Source organism: Monodelphis domestica, chromosome 3 (assembly GCF_027887165.1).
Source record: "Monodelphis domestica isolate mMonDom1 chromosome 3, mMonDom1.pri, whole genome shotgun sequence".
Classification (NCBI taxonomy): Eukaryota; Metazoa; Chordata; class Mammalia; order Didelphimorphia; family Didelphidae; genus Monodelphis; species Monodelphis domestica.
In genome coordinates this window covers 172,235,921-172,253,904 of record NC_077229.1, presented here as the reverse complement: position 1 = coordinate 172,253,904, position 17,984 = coordinate 172,235,921, and the positions used below count along the sequence as shown (strand labels likewise).

Sequence of the window (17,984 nt, the reverse complement as noted above, 5' to 3'; positions counted from 1 at the left end):
CGCACTTTCCGCCACCCCCGCATACGCGCATACACGGAGCGTCTGTGTATACTGTTCCACGAACTCGCGAACGCCAACCCAAGCTCATTTGAGGATGGTTTCGCAGCCGGGAGCAGAGAGCCAGGAATACAAGCCAAGCCGCATGCCGTGCCGGGCCGGGGCCTCCAGGGGGAGCTGCAGCTCTTCCACCCGCCAGCCCGCCCGCTGCGTCTTGGGGTCGAACTGCTCTACTTTTCCCTAACTGTGGTTCGAGGGAATACTCCTTCGCTCCATCTTCTGACAGATCTGAGGCGCTTTCTTTGCTTCCCGTTCTCCTCCCCCCGCTAGTCCCTCTTGGAAATCGAGTCTCATCCGGATCCTAGGTTCCTTCTACTTTATATATCAAATCTTCGCATCTTTCCTCGTCCTCTACAGCTCCCCAAACTGAGTTAGCTCAAGTGGGAAGAGAAGACGGCTGGAGGAGTTAAGGGGAGCCCCCACTAACCCCAAACTTGAAGCTCATAAGTAAAGCCCTAGACACAAGCGTGATGTTTCCAGAAAACGCAAAGCCGAAGCTAGGGCTGGAAAGGGACTGGAAACAAGAGGGTCAAGGTTAGAAGGCGATAAAGAGAAATCCCTGAATCCCCGGAGACAGGTGGAATTTTCATGATTTATTTGGGTGGTAATATTCAAGGAAAAAAATCTGCACTGGAGAGGGGAGGCCCCGCAGCCTGACACCGGATCAGTGCTTAGACCTGCAGAAGCAGCAGCCTGGGTGGGCCCCAGGGAAGGGGCCTGCAACTGGTCCCTTCCACCAAGGCTGCTTTCTCTTCTTACTCCTTCCCCATTTCCTCCTTCTTCCCTCACCTTGATGGAGCTTTGAGTGATTAAAGCCGCAACCGTCCCCTTCTTCTTCTTCTTTTTTGGTGTTCGTAATTTCGTTGCAAGTGTTCTTGGTGTCGAAAACCTAAAGCTGGCGAGGACAGCAGATAAACCCCCTCGGCGGAAGTGTCAGGCTGAATTGTACTTCGATGTTCCCCAAGGACCAGGAGTAGTGAAAAGGAAACGAGGGAGGGAAGGGTTTCTGTTCCCAGCTGCCTGAGCTAGAGGACCATTAAGGGTCTCTGAGCCCTGTCTGCCAGACCTCCCTCTCTCTGCACCCCCAGGGCTCCCTGCCACCCACCCAGAGGTTCCAGCTGCTTTTCTACACCATGCTGACAGTCTCATGCACCATACATCCCTGAGTGTGCCTCGGGAGGGGAGGATTGGGTGGACTTGAGTGCTGAGTGTGTGGTGCGCGCGCGCTCGTATGTGTGCCCCCCCCCCCAAGCCCCCAAGTACCTAAAATCAATATCCCGCAGCAACTCAGATGGTGAGGCTAAGCTGTAGATTCAAGGGAAAGCCCAAAGAAGGTTTGGGAAAGAGTAGCGACCCCTGCACAGTGGTTGTTGGTTCAGAGCGCTTCCCAGCTCTTCCCACACTTTCTAGCTGATCTCAAACACCTGCACACTTTGATTCCTAAAGTCTCCAAGGAATGGACAAATGACTTCGGGCCTCCCGCCTCCTCCAAAATATGAAATTTATTCGGGTGAAGCCTTTTCTTCCTACCTTTCGAGCCCTAGCAATGAAGGAGGACGCGTGATAGGTAGGGGTGCGCCTTAATTTCTAACAAGGTTTAATTAGGTTAAATAAGGAAATCTTTTTCAGTTTGCTTGCAGAGAGAAGGCTCGTTTTCTGGGAGGGTTCTCAATCTTGTCACTACAGTGGGAAAAACACGCGAGGGGACAAACACACACTCACACACTCCTAGAAAAACCTAAAATAACAAGGTGAAAGAATTCCTCCTGCTGCGGAAAGAAATGAGTAGATGTTCTAGACATATTCTTAGGGATGGATTATTGCGGGTCAGGCGATGGGCAGGAGCAGTGGGCATTGGGATAGTTGCCTTCCCGCGTCTGAAAGAAGTTGCTGTAAAAAAGAAGGCAAATGAAGTGAGGGCATAATGATCTCCGAGCACTCTGTGCAGCACTAGAAAGAAAGCATCTTATTTAACTCAACATTTGGAAGTATTTTTCCCCCGAAAACCCTCAGCCTACAAGCATCCTTCCTCTTCCAAGTTGCTCCAGCAAGATTGTATGGTAGCAATTCAATACGTCTTTTATATGTAGCACTAAGTGCAGAATTAGCAAAAGCTCTGTTCTCTGTTCCAAGATAATTTATTATCATACCGAATATAATATGGAAAAGGGCAAATGATCTACTATCCCTTCCAAAAGAAACGAAAACTTTATCTCCCTCTCAGCCAAAGGGAGAGACAGTTTATCTTATACAAATCTGAAGAAAAGAAAAAAAAAAGAAGAAAAGCTTTTGCCTGACCCTCCAACCAGAGTCCTGACCTTCCCAAGAATCTTTTCCTGCCTGTCCTGCTTGCATTTCCACGGCCAGTAGCATGATACGGATTATTTTCAATGTTGCTTTGGATAGTTCATTTAAAAGCAACTTTTTAAGTACTTTGGGGGGACCATTTAGCTTTTAGCCGAAGGAACTGACTCGGCCAAAAGGCAACTCCTCATTGGGGTCGTTTCAGACTGAGTGTTTTTCTTCATTATCTTCTCACTGATGCTGTCAGCCCAAAAAGATTGGCACAAAAACATTGTCACTAGCTTCTTCACTGTCAAGCCAGGCGCCGAAGCCGTCGAAATTATACGCAGTAGTTATAATAAAACAGCCAAAAATCTCTGGAGAGGAGGAAAAAGAAAAGCCTTCAAATTTATCACTACATCTTGAATTCGATTCATTTTCTGGCGACAGTAGCGGGCAAATGAAATCCATGCCTGGCTGGGTAAGGAGGTGAGGGTATTTGCGAAGTAAAACATTCTAAGTAGCGTTTCTCTCCAAATTATGGGGTTACTAATATGAGGTGGTTTGTAGTTTGAGGGGGCGATTGCAAATTCTTGTACCTTTGACCGACTGAGAAATCTCCTCCGAGGGTGAAAAGTGTAGCTGTAAATGTGGGAAAGAAAACATTTAATGCTCTGTTCTAAACATAATTTCGTAATAATCATAGAACTGTCTACAAGGTCACCACTGTAGCATAAGCAAGTAATGTTTGGAAGGAAATAGTAGCCGAAAACAAAACACACATTTAGCTACAGACATTTATAGAATTGGCTAAATTAATGTACAGTGTTGTATTTTAAATGGGGGGGGGGTAGCGGAGGACAAGAAAGTCATTGTTGGTGGGTTAGATTATATATCATTTAGATGACCAGAATCAGTAGTTTCCACCATCTGTATGTCAGAGCCATTCAAAGGAGAGGCTTCTGTTGACTGTATTAAGAACTGAAAATAAAGCAGACTTAAGCCCTAGGTTGGAACTACTGCCCCATGCCCTTTTTAGTGCTTTGTGGGGTCATTGGCGTGGTACGGAAGCAGTTATTGAATTTCTTACAATCAAAGGAGTCCGTGGCACCAAAGAGGAGGGGGGGGGGGGGGGAGTGGGAAGGAAGGAAGGTTGTGTTGTTGGTTTTTTGTTTTTTTTTAACCGAGTCACCTTAGGTAAAATAACAAGGAAAACGTCAAGAAGACCTGTGCCTTTAAGATGCAGTTGCTATCCAAACACAAGTAAACAGAGCGGACCATTAGCGAGAAAAGGGAGGAGGAGGAGGAGCTGGAGGCGGACTCCGAACTTGACAACCCCAGAACGTTCCGGGGGTAGGCGGGGCGGAACGCTCAGGCAGCGAACATTCGAATGTGTGCAGCTCTGGGTGGGACAGCGGGCGGGGACTGCGAGTTCTACGCCACTTAACTGCTGAAATGTGATGGACCGGGGAGGGGAAGGCTCAGACTTTATCCAACTTCGAAAGAGTTGAAGGCGCAAAAGCTCCGAAGAAGAGCGTGATTGAAGCAAGATCTCCTCCGAGTGACCACAGCCAACCAGCACTTTTTTCTTTCTTTCTTTTACGCTTTCGCTTCGGGAGATTCAAGACAAGAATCCTCCTTGCTCCGCCATCCCTGAACGGCTCCTTTTCCTCCATATAATGTCCAAGGCTCCCGGGACTCAGCTGGGAAAGAACTTGCAGAACTTCTGACGGACGGACTGCTCCGCCAGTCCGGTGTGGATCTAATGACAACGCAAGGATACGCGCGGCTCTCGGCTAGAACTTTGCATTAGGAAGGGCGGCTCTTTCTGCTGGAGACCCTTTCGGCTGGAGGTAAGTCAGGCCAGCCCAAGAATAGGCTGCAACTGCCGCCTTCATAAAGTAGTCTCAATTAAAGAGAGGGTCTGCGGAGGTGGTGATTAAAAGTACTGATTCTCTGTCCAGCGTGCCAATGTTTCACATGTTGTATTGTCCTAAGAGCCACTTACCCCTTTGAAAGGAAATGAAAATCGATGAGTTGTAGGTACACTTAATGACCAGACGGTGTTTCTTGCATTCTCTGCTCCCCAGGACACCCCCTTCCCAAGCCCCTAGCTATCATAAACATAAACACAAACACACAGTCTCATACACACTTTGGAATGTTTTTGCAATGTTTCCAGTCATTTTATCTAAACCATGAGGTACCCAAAATCTCAGCATTGTAGTTTCTTAATGTAAGCAGCAGTGATACGTTCTCTTGCGTTCTTCAGTGTTTCCCTTCCTCCTTTTTGTCTTTCCCTCTTTCCGTTTCTCTCCTTGTCTTTTTTCTTTTTCCTCTATTTTTCTCTATCCTTCCTCTCTTCCCTTTCTCTGATTCTCTCTGGCGCTCTCCTTTCTCTGTCTCCCACTCTTTCCCCCTTCTTCTTTCTTCTCTCGCTTCCTCGCTCCCTTTCCTGTTCTTTACTTCCCACTGTCAGTTTCCCTCTTTCTTCTAAATCCCCAAATACTTTTTGCCCCAGGGCTAGAAATCCTAAATCACCTTTCACTTTCAGAGCAGGTAGTGGAGCGTGGAGCAGAGATTTAAATCCAGAGTATCCACCCTTTTAAACTACAGGAAGGGAATGTTTTCAGGATGAAATAATGATGTTAACCAAGCCTTGACTAAATCTACAACCATGTGCATGATGCCTGCAGTGCCCGTTGTGGGGGTGGGGGAAAGGAGGAAAGAAACCCCGTGTTGTAAGTGTCTGGATAAGTAATAAATAGCCACGGTGGAGGACTTGAAGTGAATTTCTAGACGGATGGGGGTGGGGGGAGGAGGAGTGTCGGTGCATGGAGTCCGAGGCAGAGGGTATCTGCCTACCTGTTTCTCGGAGAACAGAAGACTCCTGGCACTTCCCCATGTGGAAGATCACAGGCAGTAGCTAGCTCTCTTCACCACTACCACCACCCTTCTCCCCTCCGCCTCAGTTAAAGTAACTGCCACCCGAAACTGGAACAAGAAAGTTACTCTTCTAGCCCAGGAACAGGGCCAGCGAGTGAGAGCAAAGAGTAACAGAACACGGAGTATGCGGAAAGCATCTTAATTTAATTAACTCCTCGGGAAGGAGAGGCGGTTAGGAGTGGCAGCGGGAACTACAGCGTGGCTGGCGGTGGTTCCCACCTGCTTGCGAGGAGACTTTTAAAACAAAAATCAGACTTTCATCTGATTTATTTTGTCTTTTATCGAGTCTGCTCTGGCTGTTTTTAATTTCAAACAAAACAGCCGCATCAGGTGCAATTCGACAACAGCCAGCTGATTTATGGGAAACCCTGTTAGGTTGAATTTCAAGTCTACAATGGAAATGCAGCCGTTGTGGTGTATCATTTTAAAGATTATCGATGCTAGCGTACACAAGCTCCTCATCAAGATCACCTCTGATCACTTTAGATTTTTTTTTTTGCTTTGCTTTGTTTTGTTGAGATGTTTGTTGTGGTTGGGGAAGGGGGTTTGCTCAAAAGTTGCGAAAGCTTCACTGAAACTGCAATTAATAAGTCAACATTTCACTTGTTGACAGACACAGAACGAAGTTTTAAAAACTCCTAGACATAACTGGAAATTCCTGTAAAGTAGGCTGGTGAGAAAGGACGGATCCCCGTGCCACTGAGGTGGTCAGAACTTTTTTTTCTTTCTCTTCCATAAGTTTCCACTTCAACTGTAAAATTAAAAGTAGCAGTTTATCCACAGATGAACGGAGATGTGAGGGTGGCGTGGATAAGCTGGTGTTCTTGACCAAGTCGAAAATGCCGTGAAAGAGACTAGACAAAACGAAACTACCTTCAGATCTGGACATTGAGCAAAAAATATCTTTTGACATATATATCCAGCAGCTCAGCTGGTCAGTGGCAGCCCAAACTCCCCAGCTATTTATGGGGACAGTGTTTGGGAGATATTTGGGGGGTTGTTTTGTTTTGTGTTTTCAAAAGATTTTCCTTAAGGGATCGATTGTGGCTTTTTCTCTGCAAAGAAAGAAAGCGGCTCTTCAATGTACTTGAGAACACACACATATTCGAAAAAGGCAAGTCCTTTTGTATGACTGTTAGGTTTAACTGTAATACACAGTCGGAAATTTCTGCATTCTAAGCCCTTAGGAGAGACGGGAGGAACCGAGCACTTAGCTTTTTGACTGGAGAATTAACATTTAACCTTTAAGGCAGACGTTAGTTTCACGCTTTAGGAAACGAGATCCTAGGTCCTGGATTTCCCTTCCTCGCCCTTCGCCCCCAATCCTGGGATATGGTGGTGGTTGTACTTTGCCTCCTGTGTTTATTTCTAAGAAAAGAAGCTAGGAAATAAATTGAAATGCCCAATTTCTTTTCCCTCTCTTTGGATAAAATGTCAGTGGTTTAGTAATAAGAGAGAGAAAATCACTTTAATTAATCTACAATCAGTGAAATCCTTAGTTATTAAAGGGGTTGAAGTGTAAAATTTTAGATGATCCAAAGGCAAAAAAAATAAATAAGCCATGTACACCGACCTCCATAAGGAATAGATTTCCAGACTGTTTGCAGGAAAAATACTATTAGAACTATGGGGGTGGGCTCAAGGATTGTCCCTGATCAAAAATGGAGAGTGATTAGTGGTGGGAAAGTTTATTATAAAGGGAGGTTTATAGTTTCGGTTGAATGGTCTGAGTGAAATCCTCTGACTGTCACACACCTCTCATTAACTCCCTGCCTGCACTCCCAGCTCACATACCACTAGGCAGACGCTGGTTCATTAATAAATCCCTGTCTCAAGGAAAGGAAAGGGGGCAGAGAAAGTGTGGGCCTAGATGAGGGAGCCAAATCCTCCTCCCCAGAGAGGATTTTATTTTTATGTTTTAACTCTCCCCCATCCCCCCCCCCCATGCACACTTTGCACTCAGATACATGCCAAAGGGTAACTGTTCACAGATTGGATGAATGAAAAATCAGACCCCTATTAGAAGGGAGAAAGAAAAGGCAACAGAATGGAAGAGTACCCCCAGCTTCTTGGGAGGAGTAGAAACAAACCGTGGAAAGTATTAGGGGTGGGAACTGCTTTTTTTTTTTTAAAGGCCTGTTTCTTTGGCAGAAACCTCCTAGCTGCTTGTGACATCTCTCTCTCTCTCTCTCTCTCTCTCTCTCTCTCTCTCTCTCTCTCTCTCTCTCTCTCTCTCTCTCTCTCTCTCTCTCTCTCTCTCTCTCTCTCTCTCTCTCTCTCTCTCTCCCCCCCCCCTCTCTCCCACACACACACCACCCTGATTCTGATTCTAACACAGACGATTTAATTATAGGAACTAGAAAACCCTTGCTGGACCCATACAAATGGTATAGAACATACTAATTGCAAGAGAGTAAGTCTGAAAGGCCATTCGACCTTCACTAATCTTTTTGAAAAACTAAACAGAAACTGAGAGGGGTGAGGGAGAAGTGTGGCACTCGGGAGAAATGAAGGGATATTCTCTGAGCTCCCATCAGACCTGGACAGCTGATAGACCTTTATTGTTCTAGTCTTAACAGCAGACAGGCTTAGAACAAATAAATACATTTTAACACCCCCCCCCCCAACCTGTTCAAAACACCCTCTATTCTTTTGGATTATCTCCTACAAGTGTCTTCTCCTTTTTTCCCCTGGAGAACAGACCTCTAGCCTTGTTGGGGTTAGAAAAGGAGGCTGAACTTGAAAGGAAAGACATGGGGGGAAAAGTGTTCCACAAAGGGTCGAGTTCTAGGCCACCTAGAATGAAGTCCCTTTCAAAGGAGTGGGAAGAAAAGGTGTTAGCTGAGGAATCCTTCAAAGTTTAGGAAAATCTGGGAGGTTGGCTGTCCCATCTGGGGGGAAGGTGGAAGGCTCTTAGAGTACTCTCTCCTCTTCTCTTCCTGGCTACTACCCGACCATCTGGAAGGGATCTTAGGTGGGGGAGGGAGAAATGAGTAGTGGAGGACGGCCTCAGGAGAGGGGGAAGTTGGGGGCCAAACTCAGAAGCTTGGGGCAGAGGTGTCATTCTTCCTTCCTTCAGTCCCTCACCCCTGAAGAATGAGGTTAAAGTGGAAGGGAAAGAGAATTAAGGCTCTGAGATCAGAGGGGAGGTGGTGCCTTAAGCCTCTAGTCCCTGTGGAAGGAGAAAAGACCCTACCAACCACCCGAAAAACATGAATAGTTACTCCTGCATTTGCCACACTTCACTCCAGCTGCCACATACACTCCCAGCAGTGCTCTCTGGAATTGGCAAGAAAGCTGTGGTGGCCTCCTCCTGGGGCTAAGGAATTAGCTGAGGTGGGTACAGGTTTAGGAAAGGAGAGAGGAAGACCCTAAGGCACTATCTGACCAGCAGCCTGGTCTGCTGAGCCCGTCTTGACCTGACCATCCAGAGGTCCACAGGGAGACAGCAATAGTGGCAGAGTCTTCACTCACCTCACGCTCCGATGGACCCGGGTCTAGAACTTAGAGGGCAACCACCTTGGTTCAGAAAGAATGGTGGGTTTTGTGTGCTGGAAAATTATCGCTTGATCTGCAGGTCTTTGCTAGTGTAAGGGAGCCTGTCCTGAAGAGGGTGCATGAGGGCTCCTTTCTTTCTCTTGGCTAGTGCGCCTTTGCCTGGAGTCGGGAGGGCCGACGTTTTTTTCTAGTTCTCTGGATTTATAACCTCGGCGTCCCTATCACTCCTCTTCCTCATTTCCCGGGGATGGTGTTTTTGGGTTTTCCCCAGACGAGGCAGTTTGGGAATATGGCTCTGAACTCAGTAACCGAGCCAGAGTTATACACATTTCCCCATGGGAAGAATTAGCAGGGAACAATGAACTGAGGAAAGGGTCTAGAGCCAGCGACGATCCTAATGTGCACCCCCAAACCCGTCTGGATGAACATTCATGCGTTCTCTCTGCTCTTCCTTCTCTCCTCCCTTCTCTTTGTAGGGTCTTAACTTCTTGGTGTCCGACTCTTTGGGTTTGCCTCCGAGTGTGCGCTGTGAGCCCCTAGTCCTGGAAGAAAGGGGCAGAACCCTCTGCACCCACCGAGCCCGGAAGATGGGGAGCAAGGCTCTGCCGGCGCCAATCCCTCTCCACCCCTCACTGCAGCTCACCAATTACTCCTTCCTCCAGGCCGTGAACACCTTTCCGGCTGCTGTGGACCACTTGCAGGGCCTGTACGGGCTCAGTGCAGTGCAGACCATGCACATGAACCACTGGACGCTGGGTTACCCCAATATGCACGAGATCACCCGTTCCACCATCACCGAGATGGCTGCAGCGCAGGGCCTAGTGGATGCCCGTTTCCCCTTCCCAGCCCTGCCCTTTGCCACCCACCTCTTCCACCCCAAACAGGGGGCCATCGCCCACGTCCTCCCTGCCCTGCACAAGGACCGGCCCCGGTTTGACTTTGCCAACCTGGCAGTGGCTGCCACGCAGGAGGACCCCCCCAAGATGGACCTGACCAAGCTGAGCCCAGGCCTAGGTAGTCCCATCTCGGGCATCAGCAAATTGACTCCGGACAGAAAACCCTCGCGGGGGAGGTTGCCTTCCAAAACGAAAAAAGAATTTATCTGCAAGTTCTGTGGCAGGCACTTTACCAAATCTTACAACTTGCTCATTCACGAGAGAACCCACACAGACGAGAGACCTTACACTTGCGACATCTGCCACAAGGCCTTCCGGAGGCAAGATCACCTGAGGGATCACAGGTGAGCTTCCCAACCCGCCAGGGGTAGGGTAGGGGCTGAGGAGAAAAGTGACCTAGAGGAGGACAGAATAAGTGCCTGGAACCCAAGTGCCCCCTTCACCAACTCAGACTGTATTCCCCGCCCCATTTGCTGCAGGAGAACCTGTGACTGTAGGCTTGCCCCCAGCCAAAGAAGCCTAAAGAAATGGCAAAGAACTTTCTCAGATTACCTCTCCTGCCTAAAGAAGTATAGCATTATTTGGGGGGAAGTGACAACGCAAGTCTTCCACTCCAATCCACGGAGAGCCAGGTGTTCTGAAGTTATCCTCTGGGCTCTAGTTTGCGACGGCCTCCTGGCCAGGTGGAGAGACTCAGACATCTTTCCTGAGTCCGTCTTTCCAGAGTTGCCTTGCCCTTGCCTTAGACTCCCAAACCGGGCTTCCAGGGCATCTCTGCTTGCCAGTCCCAGGATCCCTAAATTCCTTACTCCTCCCACTCACCACTCATTCCCGAGCCAAAGAAGATTTTGTGCCGGGGCCCCAAAACCTCCCTGGCTGCTGCAAAAGCGCTGTTTACTTGAATCTTTGTTTCCTCGGACCTTTCTTCCTTGAATGAGGCCAGTGAGTCGGTCACCTCTGCTCCCAGAATCACGGACCGCATTACTACTATTTTTGTTATACAGGGTTCTTCCTCTCCTTCCTCAACCCGCCCCCCCCCCCCCATGCCCCCTCCAGAATAGAGATCAGAATTCCTTGAGGATTCTCCCAAACCCACAGCTGGGAGGTTGCAAAACCTCTTCTCCCCGACTGTTAATAGATTTGTCGAAGTGGGTTCCCGGCTAACTCAGCCTTGCTATTACGTCCTGATTTGACCAGTTTAAGTACCGGGTAAAAACCTAGTCGTAGAGACCAGAGAAGTGCTTACTCCACTCTTTTTTGCGAGATCTCGGACCTAAACACCACCAGAGAGGGCGATCAAGTGTAGATAAGCGGGCTCAGTGCCTGGTTTGAAGAGTCTGTTGTTACATGAGGTTAACCATAAACAGAATTGTACAGGGAAGGGGGGGGGGGGGGGGGAGAATCTAAAGAAAAAAAGAAAAAAGAGCCAATTTCCTCTTGTCCTCCCGCGTTCTTTAAGTTATTATCCATGAATACTTCTGGGAGGTGATAACGTTCATCCACGCCATTTAACTAAATCCTTATATCAATTTTCAGGTATATCCATTCCAAAGAAAAACCCTTCAAATGTCAGGAATGTGGGAAAGGATTTTGTCAGTCTAGAACTCTGGCGGTTCACAAAACTTTACACATGCAGGTAAGCTCGTTTCCTTATCTAAAAAACTTTTATTTCAATTTCTCATAGCTGTTTAAAGTCTGAATTCATATTTGCTCCGACTGAAGAGGTGCTTTTTTTGTCTCTACTGGTTTTCTAGGAGGAGAATGATTGTTCTTCCTCCTCTTTATTTTCCAAGTATTTCTAGTTCTAAGAAAGAGCTATAAAAGTCCCATTCCGAATTTAATTCCTCCTAATTAGCAGCAGTAGACGCCACTATTTGTTCTCCTTATCCTTTTTCCTATCCCATGTCCCATTTTGAATGGAAGGATTTTGTGCTTGTGGCGCAACCCGAAGTAGTTTTAGAAAAAGCAGGCAGCAGAGAAGTCTTGTCTACACAGGCGATTCTAGACTCTTTTTTCCCTTGTAGGAGAATCTCTTGCATTGATCACCAATAGTGGTTGATCTGTCTAGCACAGAGGGTCTCTGCTAACCTGAAGAAAGGAATACCTTAAATCGAAGATTAGAACTCCCCCAGCCCCATCCTTTCAGCCCCTTTTCTTGCTGTGTCTGACTCTGTGATGACATGTAAGGAGCTGAAAATCACAGATTCGAACTTTCAGGGATGTACCCGTGCAGTTATTAGCGCTGACAGTATGTCAGGCATGTACCGGGAGGGCGCCTGTGTGTGTTCCCGGCTGGAGCATTGAATAGGGCAGATCTGTTTATGCGGACTCCCCCCTCTCCCCAAAAAATTCATTCCAGTTGCCTCAGGGTGGGAGGTAGAAGGGGGAGGGGAGGGGAGAACGTTGTTGTTATGTGTGGTTGTGTAATGTTAGTACTGCAGATAAGAGAAGGGCACAGTGGTGGTGTGAAGGATTAATCCTTTGCTTGCTTCACATCTGAACAGGAATCTCCACACAAATGCCCCACATGTGGAAGAACCTTTAATCAGAGAAGTAATCTGAAAACTCACCTTCTCACCCATACAGACATCAAGCCCTACAACTGCGAGCAGTGCGGCAAAGTGTTCAGGCGAAACTGTGATCTGCGGCGGCACAGCCTGACCCACACCCCGCGGCAGGACTTCTAGAGAAGCCAAGCATCTGGTCCCTCTCCCCATTCCTGCTTGGTTCCCCCTGCCAGGCCCTCCTCGGGCCGACCTGTCCCCGACCGACCCTAATTCGCCCCCTGCAGCTGCACCTGCAGCTCCAAGGAGCTAATAACTCTTCTGGCGGACTCAAACGATAGAAAGCCATACAGACACAGACACACAGACACACAGACACACACACACACACACACACAGACACACAGACACACACACACACCTACACACAAAGAGCGTATGCTAGCCTCTTGTAGATATTCACAGCTCATTTTAGAGCTCTGTACATAAATGTCGTGAGGGGGGGTTGTTCCGTGGTTTCGTGGGGTTTTTGTTTGTGCAGTTGTGTTTTTTTTTGGGGGGGGGATATCTTGTCAAATGCACCTGGACAAGGAAAATAGAAGTCAAATTTATCTTTAAGAACTGTATTTCAAAATAAAACATTTTTTTTCCAACTCTTCTGCAGTATGCCTTGTTACTTCTCTTGTGCTTCCCCTTGCAGGCTGGGGGTGTTGTTGGTGCTAGTGGTGGTCATTATCAGAATATTTCCATACTAAAGAAAATGAACCCATCCCCTCTCAGTCTTTTGGATGGATTAACCCTCTCCCTCCCCTAGTAGGAGATCTTCTCTTTTTCATATAGTACTGTGGCTTTTGGAAATTACATGAATGTATTATATTTTTTATTTGTTTTCCTAAAGATACTAAAAGAAAAATAGCAGTGGGTCTCACTTCCAAACACACACACACACACACACACACACACACTCTTCAGTTCTGTCTTTGCCTAGTATGTTGTTTCTTCCATAGCAATATTGTTATTTTTGTTAGTGATGACAGACAGTGACTCTAAGGCAAGGAAACATTTTTCAGCTGAGGCTCTCTCAAGAAGAACCAACTCTTCTGACTTCTCCAGCAAGTCTGTTGTTTTGAGACTGAGGTGGGGCAGGAAGGAGGGGTGGAGGGAGAAAAAGATGGGAAGTGAGTACCAAGCTCTTCCAAAAGTCCTTGGCCTGAAGTCAAAGCTTCTGATGGGGCAGCTTCTCTGAACAACTAGACTTTGACCGTTTGTTGTCATTTATCACCTCAGACAGGGACTTTATTCTGCCCCTAATGGAAAAGCCCTTCCCCTCAAGACAACTGCCAAAGAAAGGAGAAATGGTGTACAGCTTCCAGAAAAGTGAAGAAGGTCATGGGGGACAGGAAGCAGTGTATGTGTGTGTGTGTGTGTGTGTGTGTGTGTATGTGTTTAAGTTTTTAACAATCCCTACCAAGGTTGTACGCAACCTTCTCTCTAATACAGTTTTGGCCTATCTCCACCAAGAAGATTGGGTATATTTCCAAGATGCCAAGTCACTAGACAGAGACTCTAGGAGTGGCAAGCTGCTCTTGTTTCCTCCCAGGCAACTGGGAAAATCCAGAAAGTACTGGTTGCCCCATATAAGGCACAGGGCAAATTTCTTGATTACCTTTGGAGATAATTCATTTCTTCCTCCAGGGTTGGGGGGGGGGAGGGGAATACTAGTACAATGTCAACTCTGAAGTACAAGGTATGAATTTGGGTGGAAAACATTTTGTTTGGGAATAATGTGTCGTAGGAATACTACAGGAAATTGAAAGGAAACATATAAGAAAGATGCCTGATGGCCACCAAAGATTGAGTCCTGGGCTCAGGAGCTAGATTTTGGTGTAGCTCCTAAAACTAAGAAATGAGTAGCTTCTTAATTAGAGAGATGGGATAGATATGTTCCCTGCTCCCTTCCTTTTCTTTCTGATGGTGTCTTCCCCTCCATTCAGGGCAATACCAGGCCTTATGTATAGCAATCCAGGAGTCCAGGAAGTTGAAACTAGAATGTAAATTTCTCACAGACAGAACTCAATATATTTTCTTTCATTCCTTTAGTAATCCTAGGCTACCTTTAGGATCAGATGTTTACATAGGAACTGTGCACAGTAGGTGAGATAAATGCTAGATGACTATTTCATCTTGTTTTGAGAGATTCAAGGAGTGTGTCTTTCTTCTCCAGGAAAGCCTTGCTATTTATTGAACATCATTTCTGCCCACAAAGCCTTCATTCCACAGAATGTACAGATGCACTTACAAGATACACAAACTCCAGCATGGGAAATGCATAAAAGACTCCATTATTTAAATAAATAAATGGTCTCTGTGTTTGCCATTTTGTGTGTGATAACATTTAGTAGAATGGAACAGGTGTTTAGCTGGTTTTGTTTGCACTGACTTCACTTAGGAAGCTCTCCTGAATGCAGAAACTGCTCTCTCTTGGTGAACAAAGTTTGAGGACTTCTAGGAGAGGACTGCCCCTCCAACCCCCTTCATTCTCCACCCAGAGCCCACTGCCCCACCCATCCCTGACTCTGGCCCTGTGTGCACAGTTCCACTGCTCAGGGTCCAGACTAATTATCAGAGAATGCCCCTTGACCTTTACCAACAACAAGCAGATCCTCTAAGTCTCTATCCCAGCTCAAGGATATCTAGATAGCCAGAGGAGCCCTTCCTTTCCATTCTGCATAACAGTAGTGACAGGAAGTGGGAGTGAAAGAGGAAGGGCAACCAGGGGAAAAGTTAAGGAAATATATAGTCTTGTAACTCTTACCTTAAAGGTGATCATTTCCAGCAGAAACTGATTTCCATGTCCATGACCTTTTCTGCCTTTCTAGGTCCAAAGATACTTTCCTGGGGATTTGGAGTATTCAGTGATCCAGAAATATTTAAAGATTCCTGAGACAGATTGAATCCCTCAGACACAATCACAATTCCCAGTCTCTGAAGCTCCAGCTACTCTTTAGCATTTCAAAGGATTTCTCTCCAAAAATTACATTTCAAAATTAAACTTTTTTTATATTGCCCAATATTTGTTTCCACATTTGCTGCACCCTCTGCATGATCTCAGTATCCTAAGGGTACCTTAATATTCCATGGCCTTTGTATCATAGGATCCCTCCCAAATTCTAGTTCAGTGTTCTTCCCTAGTCATCAAGAGTGTAGAAAAATAATGCTGCATTAGACCCTTGCATAATATGGTGCAAGGAGGCAATGTGTTATGGAACAAATCACATTGAATTGGGAGATAAGAACCTCAGTTTCTAGTTCCAATTCTCTTACTATCTCCCTGGCCTTGAGAAAAATTAAAAAAAAAAAAAAAGAATATCTCTGGCCCCCAGTTTCTTTTGTTGAATAAGGAGTTTGAAATAAATGTACTCTGAAGTCTTCCTAGATATTTCACCTTTGGAAAATTAAATCGTTGCTTTTTTTGTTTCAATGCAGAATAAAAGCTTTCTGTCTTTTCCCAGATTTCCTTCACCAAAACTGAAGAAGAAAAAAAGTCATTTGACTTAGATATAGCTGAATTCAGTTCAATTCAATGAACAACTCAGTAAATATTTATTAAGCATTTACTATGTGGAAGACATGATACTAGGTGCTAGAGATACAATGACAAAACTGAAACAATCCTTAACCTTAAAGAATTTATCTTCTACAGGGTGGGAGATTTGTATGCACAGAAAGTACTTTATGGGGAAAATTGAAGAGGGGGGGAATACTAATTGGTGGAGGTGAGGAGGGGATTTGGGGAAGATTTCATGGAACAGATGGTACCTAACTTGACCCTTGAAAGAAGACAAGACTTCTGGGTGGCATTTCAGAGGATGAAAACTCAAGTTTGGGGAAACAGCCAGTAGTCATGTTTGACTGGAATATAGAGCTGGTGAAATATGATATAAAGGTGGGAGCCAGATTTGGATGGCCTTGTAGGGAGATATTTACAATTTTTATCTTCTAGGCAATAATAAACTCTGAAAGTTTTTTTGAGCTCCTGTGCCTTGGGAAGATTACTTTGTCAACTGGGTAGAATATCAGAGAATAGTGAGTTTAGAAGCAAGGAGACCGATTAAGAGGTTTTTACAATAGCCTAAGCAAGAATTTATGAAGGTTTGAACTAAAGTGAATGGAGAGTAGAGAACTAATGAGAAAGTTGCTGTGGAAACAGAATCGATAAAATTAGATAATTGATAGGACATGGTGGAAAGGGAAGAGTCACAGATGAGTCCAAGTTTTGAAATTTGTTGACTGCATTATTTTCTTGACACTCCCTCCTATAATCCACTCCTGAATCATTGTACTAGCTACATATATGTGAGAAATGTCACTGGGCCCTATTCCATATTTGTCACAATTTTCAAGAGATTTGTTAGCATTCCTGACCTGTGAATTCAAATTTCATTTGGTGTAACTGCAAATGATGTCATTTCAAATGATCAGTAACTGGCCTCAAACACTTCCTAGCTCTGTGACCCTGGAAAAATCATTTAACACCCTCCCTTCTGCCTTAGAATCAATATACTTTCTGTTCTAGAATCAATATATACAGTATTGATTCTAGGACAGAAAGTAAGAGGTTTGTTTTTGTCTTTTTTAAGGTCAGAACCCTTCTTGATTATACAAATGCTGCTAAGAGGTATTTTTCAATGCACTTCAATGCATTTTTAGTTATCACTCTAAAAAGATGAGTCAATATGGTTCCACTCAGGACTTTTAGTCCATACTTATAATTTCTTTGGTGTAGAGACTTCTAAATAAAAAACTTCCTTTACCAAGATAAATTGTCACCTTCTTTCTAATTTATAGTCTTAAAACACTTACCTGGTGATGCAAGGTAAATAATTAGTCTAAGGTCACACTACCAGAATGTATCAGAAGCAGTCCTTAAGCCCATATCTTTCTGATTCCAAGGCTAGTTTTCTGTCCAATGTGTCATTATGCCTCCTTGTGGTAATAATAATAACAATGATTTCTATTCTAAATTATCCAGTCAAAATGGCTTTCTCTCTATTTGTCACATAAGACACTACATTCCCCATCTGTATCATTTCATTGATTATCCCTCATACTTAGAACTTCCTCCTCAACCCCACCTCAGAGAATTCCCCTCTTTTTTCCAGATGCAGTTCAAACACCACTTTTTATATGAAACCTTTCTTGCTTCCTCAACCACTAACACCCTTCCCCCAAACTACCTTGTGTTTATTGCTTTAGTAATTACTCTCTTTCTATTTATTCTCTATATACTTATATATGTATTTTGTTTCTCCCATTAGAATGTAAAGCACTTGCAGGAAGGTCCATTCCTTGCATTTGTATCCCCAGTGCCTGGTACATAGTAAACACTTAATTTATGTTTGCTGATTGGTTGATTTGCAAAAGCTTTTAGCCAAATCTAATGCCCTGGAAAGGTAAGGAGAATTAATGGTTAAAAGAGCATTAAATTAAAAGTAATACATATTTCACTCAAGAAAAACAGAAACTGCCAACCAGCCAGCAGATCAACCACTCTACCTAACCCAAAACCTAATACAAATTGATGGACTGGCCAAAATCTCATCATGGATAAAATCCAGAGCACTTACTCAGAGTGCCTTCTGTAATTCCATAGATGAATGTTATCATAGACTTGTGGGAGATATCTTCCTTTCTTGCTGACATACAGCTAATGTTGTTCTGATCTTAGAGCTGCAGAATACTCCTCAAATTTCCTTTGGAGGTGCTGGTTGCTAAACAAAATAAACTCTCTAAGCATTTA

The 17,984-nt window shown here is 45.2% G+C and overlaps 1 protein-coding gene across 2 annotated transcripts; it reads left to right on the top strand.

Annotated features, from left to right (window-relative positions):
• The first annotated feature begins 3,544 nt into the window (after positions 1-3,544).
• On the top strand, positions 3,545-12,837 carry OSR2 (odd-skipped related transciption factor 2). 2 transcript variants are annotated; one of them, XM_056823273.1, is made up of 4 exons: positions 3,545-4,193; positions 9,261-10,024; positions 11,217-11,316; positions 12,185-12,837. In XM_056823273.1, the coding sequence occupies exons 2-4, from the start codon at positions 9,372-9,374 to the stop codon at positions 12,365-12,367; spliced, it is 936 nt and encodes a 311-aa protein (XP_056679251.1). In that variant the 5' UTR covers positions 3,545-4,193; positions 9,261-9,371; the 3' UTR covers positions 12,368-12,837. The 2 variants fall into 2 exon arrangements, with proteins under 2 accessions (XP_056679251.1, XP_056679252.1); XM_056823274.1 differs by having other exon boundaries at positions 3,551-4,193; positions 12,267-12,837.
• The last annotated feature ends 5,147 nt before the right edge of the window (positions 12,838-17,984 follow it).

What these genes read in the sequence shown, in the direction of transcription:
- OSR2 (XM_056823273.1), top strand. Translation starts at nt 9,372, where the DNA reads ATGGGGAGCAAGGCTCTGCCGGCGCCAATCCCTCTCCACCCCTCACTG. An exon ending in GATCACCTGAGGGATCACAG is followed by an intron (nt 10,025 to 11,216) that starts GTGAGCTTCCCA and finishes ATCAATTTTCAG; the next exon opens with GTATATCCATTCCAAAGAAA. An exon ending in ACAAAACTTTACACATGCAG is followed by an intron (nt 11,317 to 12,184) that starts GTAAGCTCGTTT and finishes ACATCTGAACAG; the next exon opens with GAATCTCCACACAAATGCCC.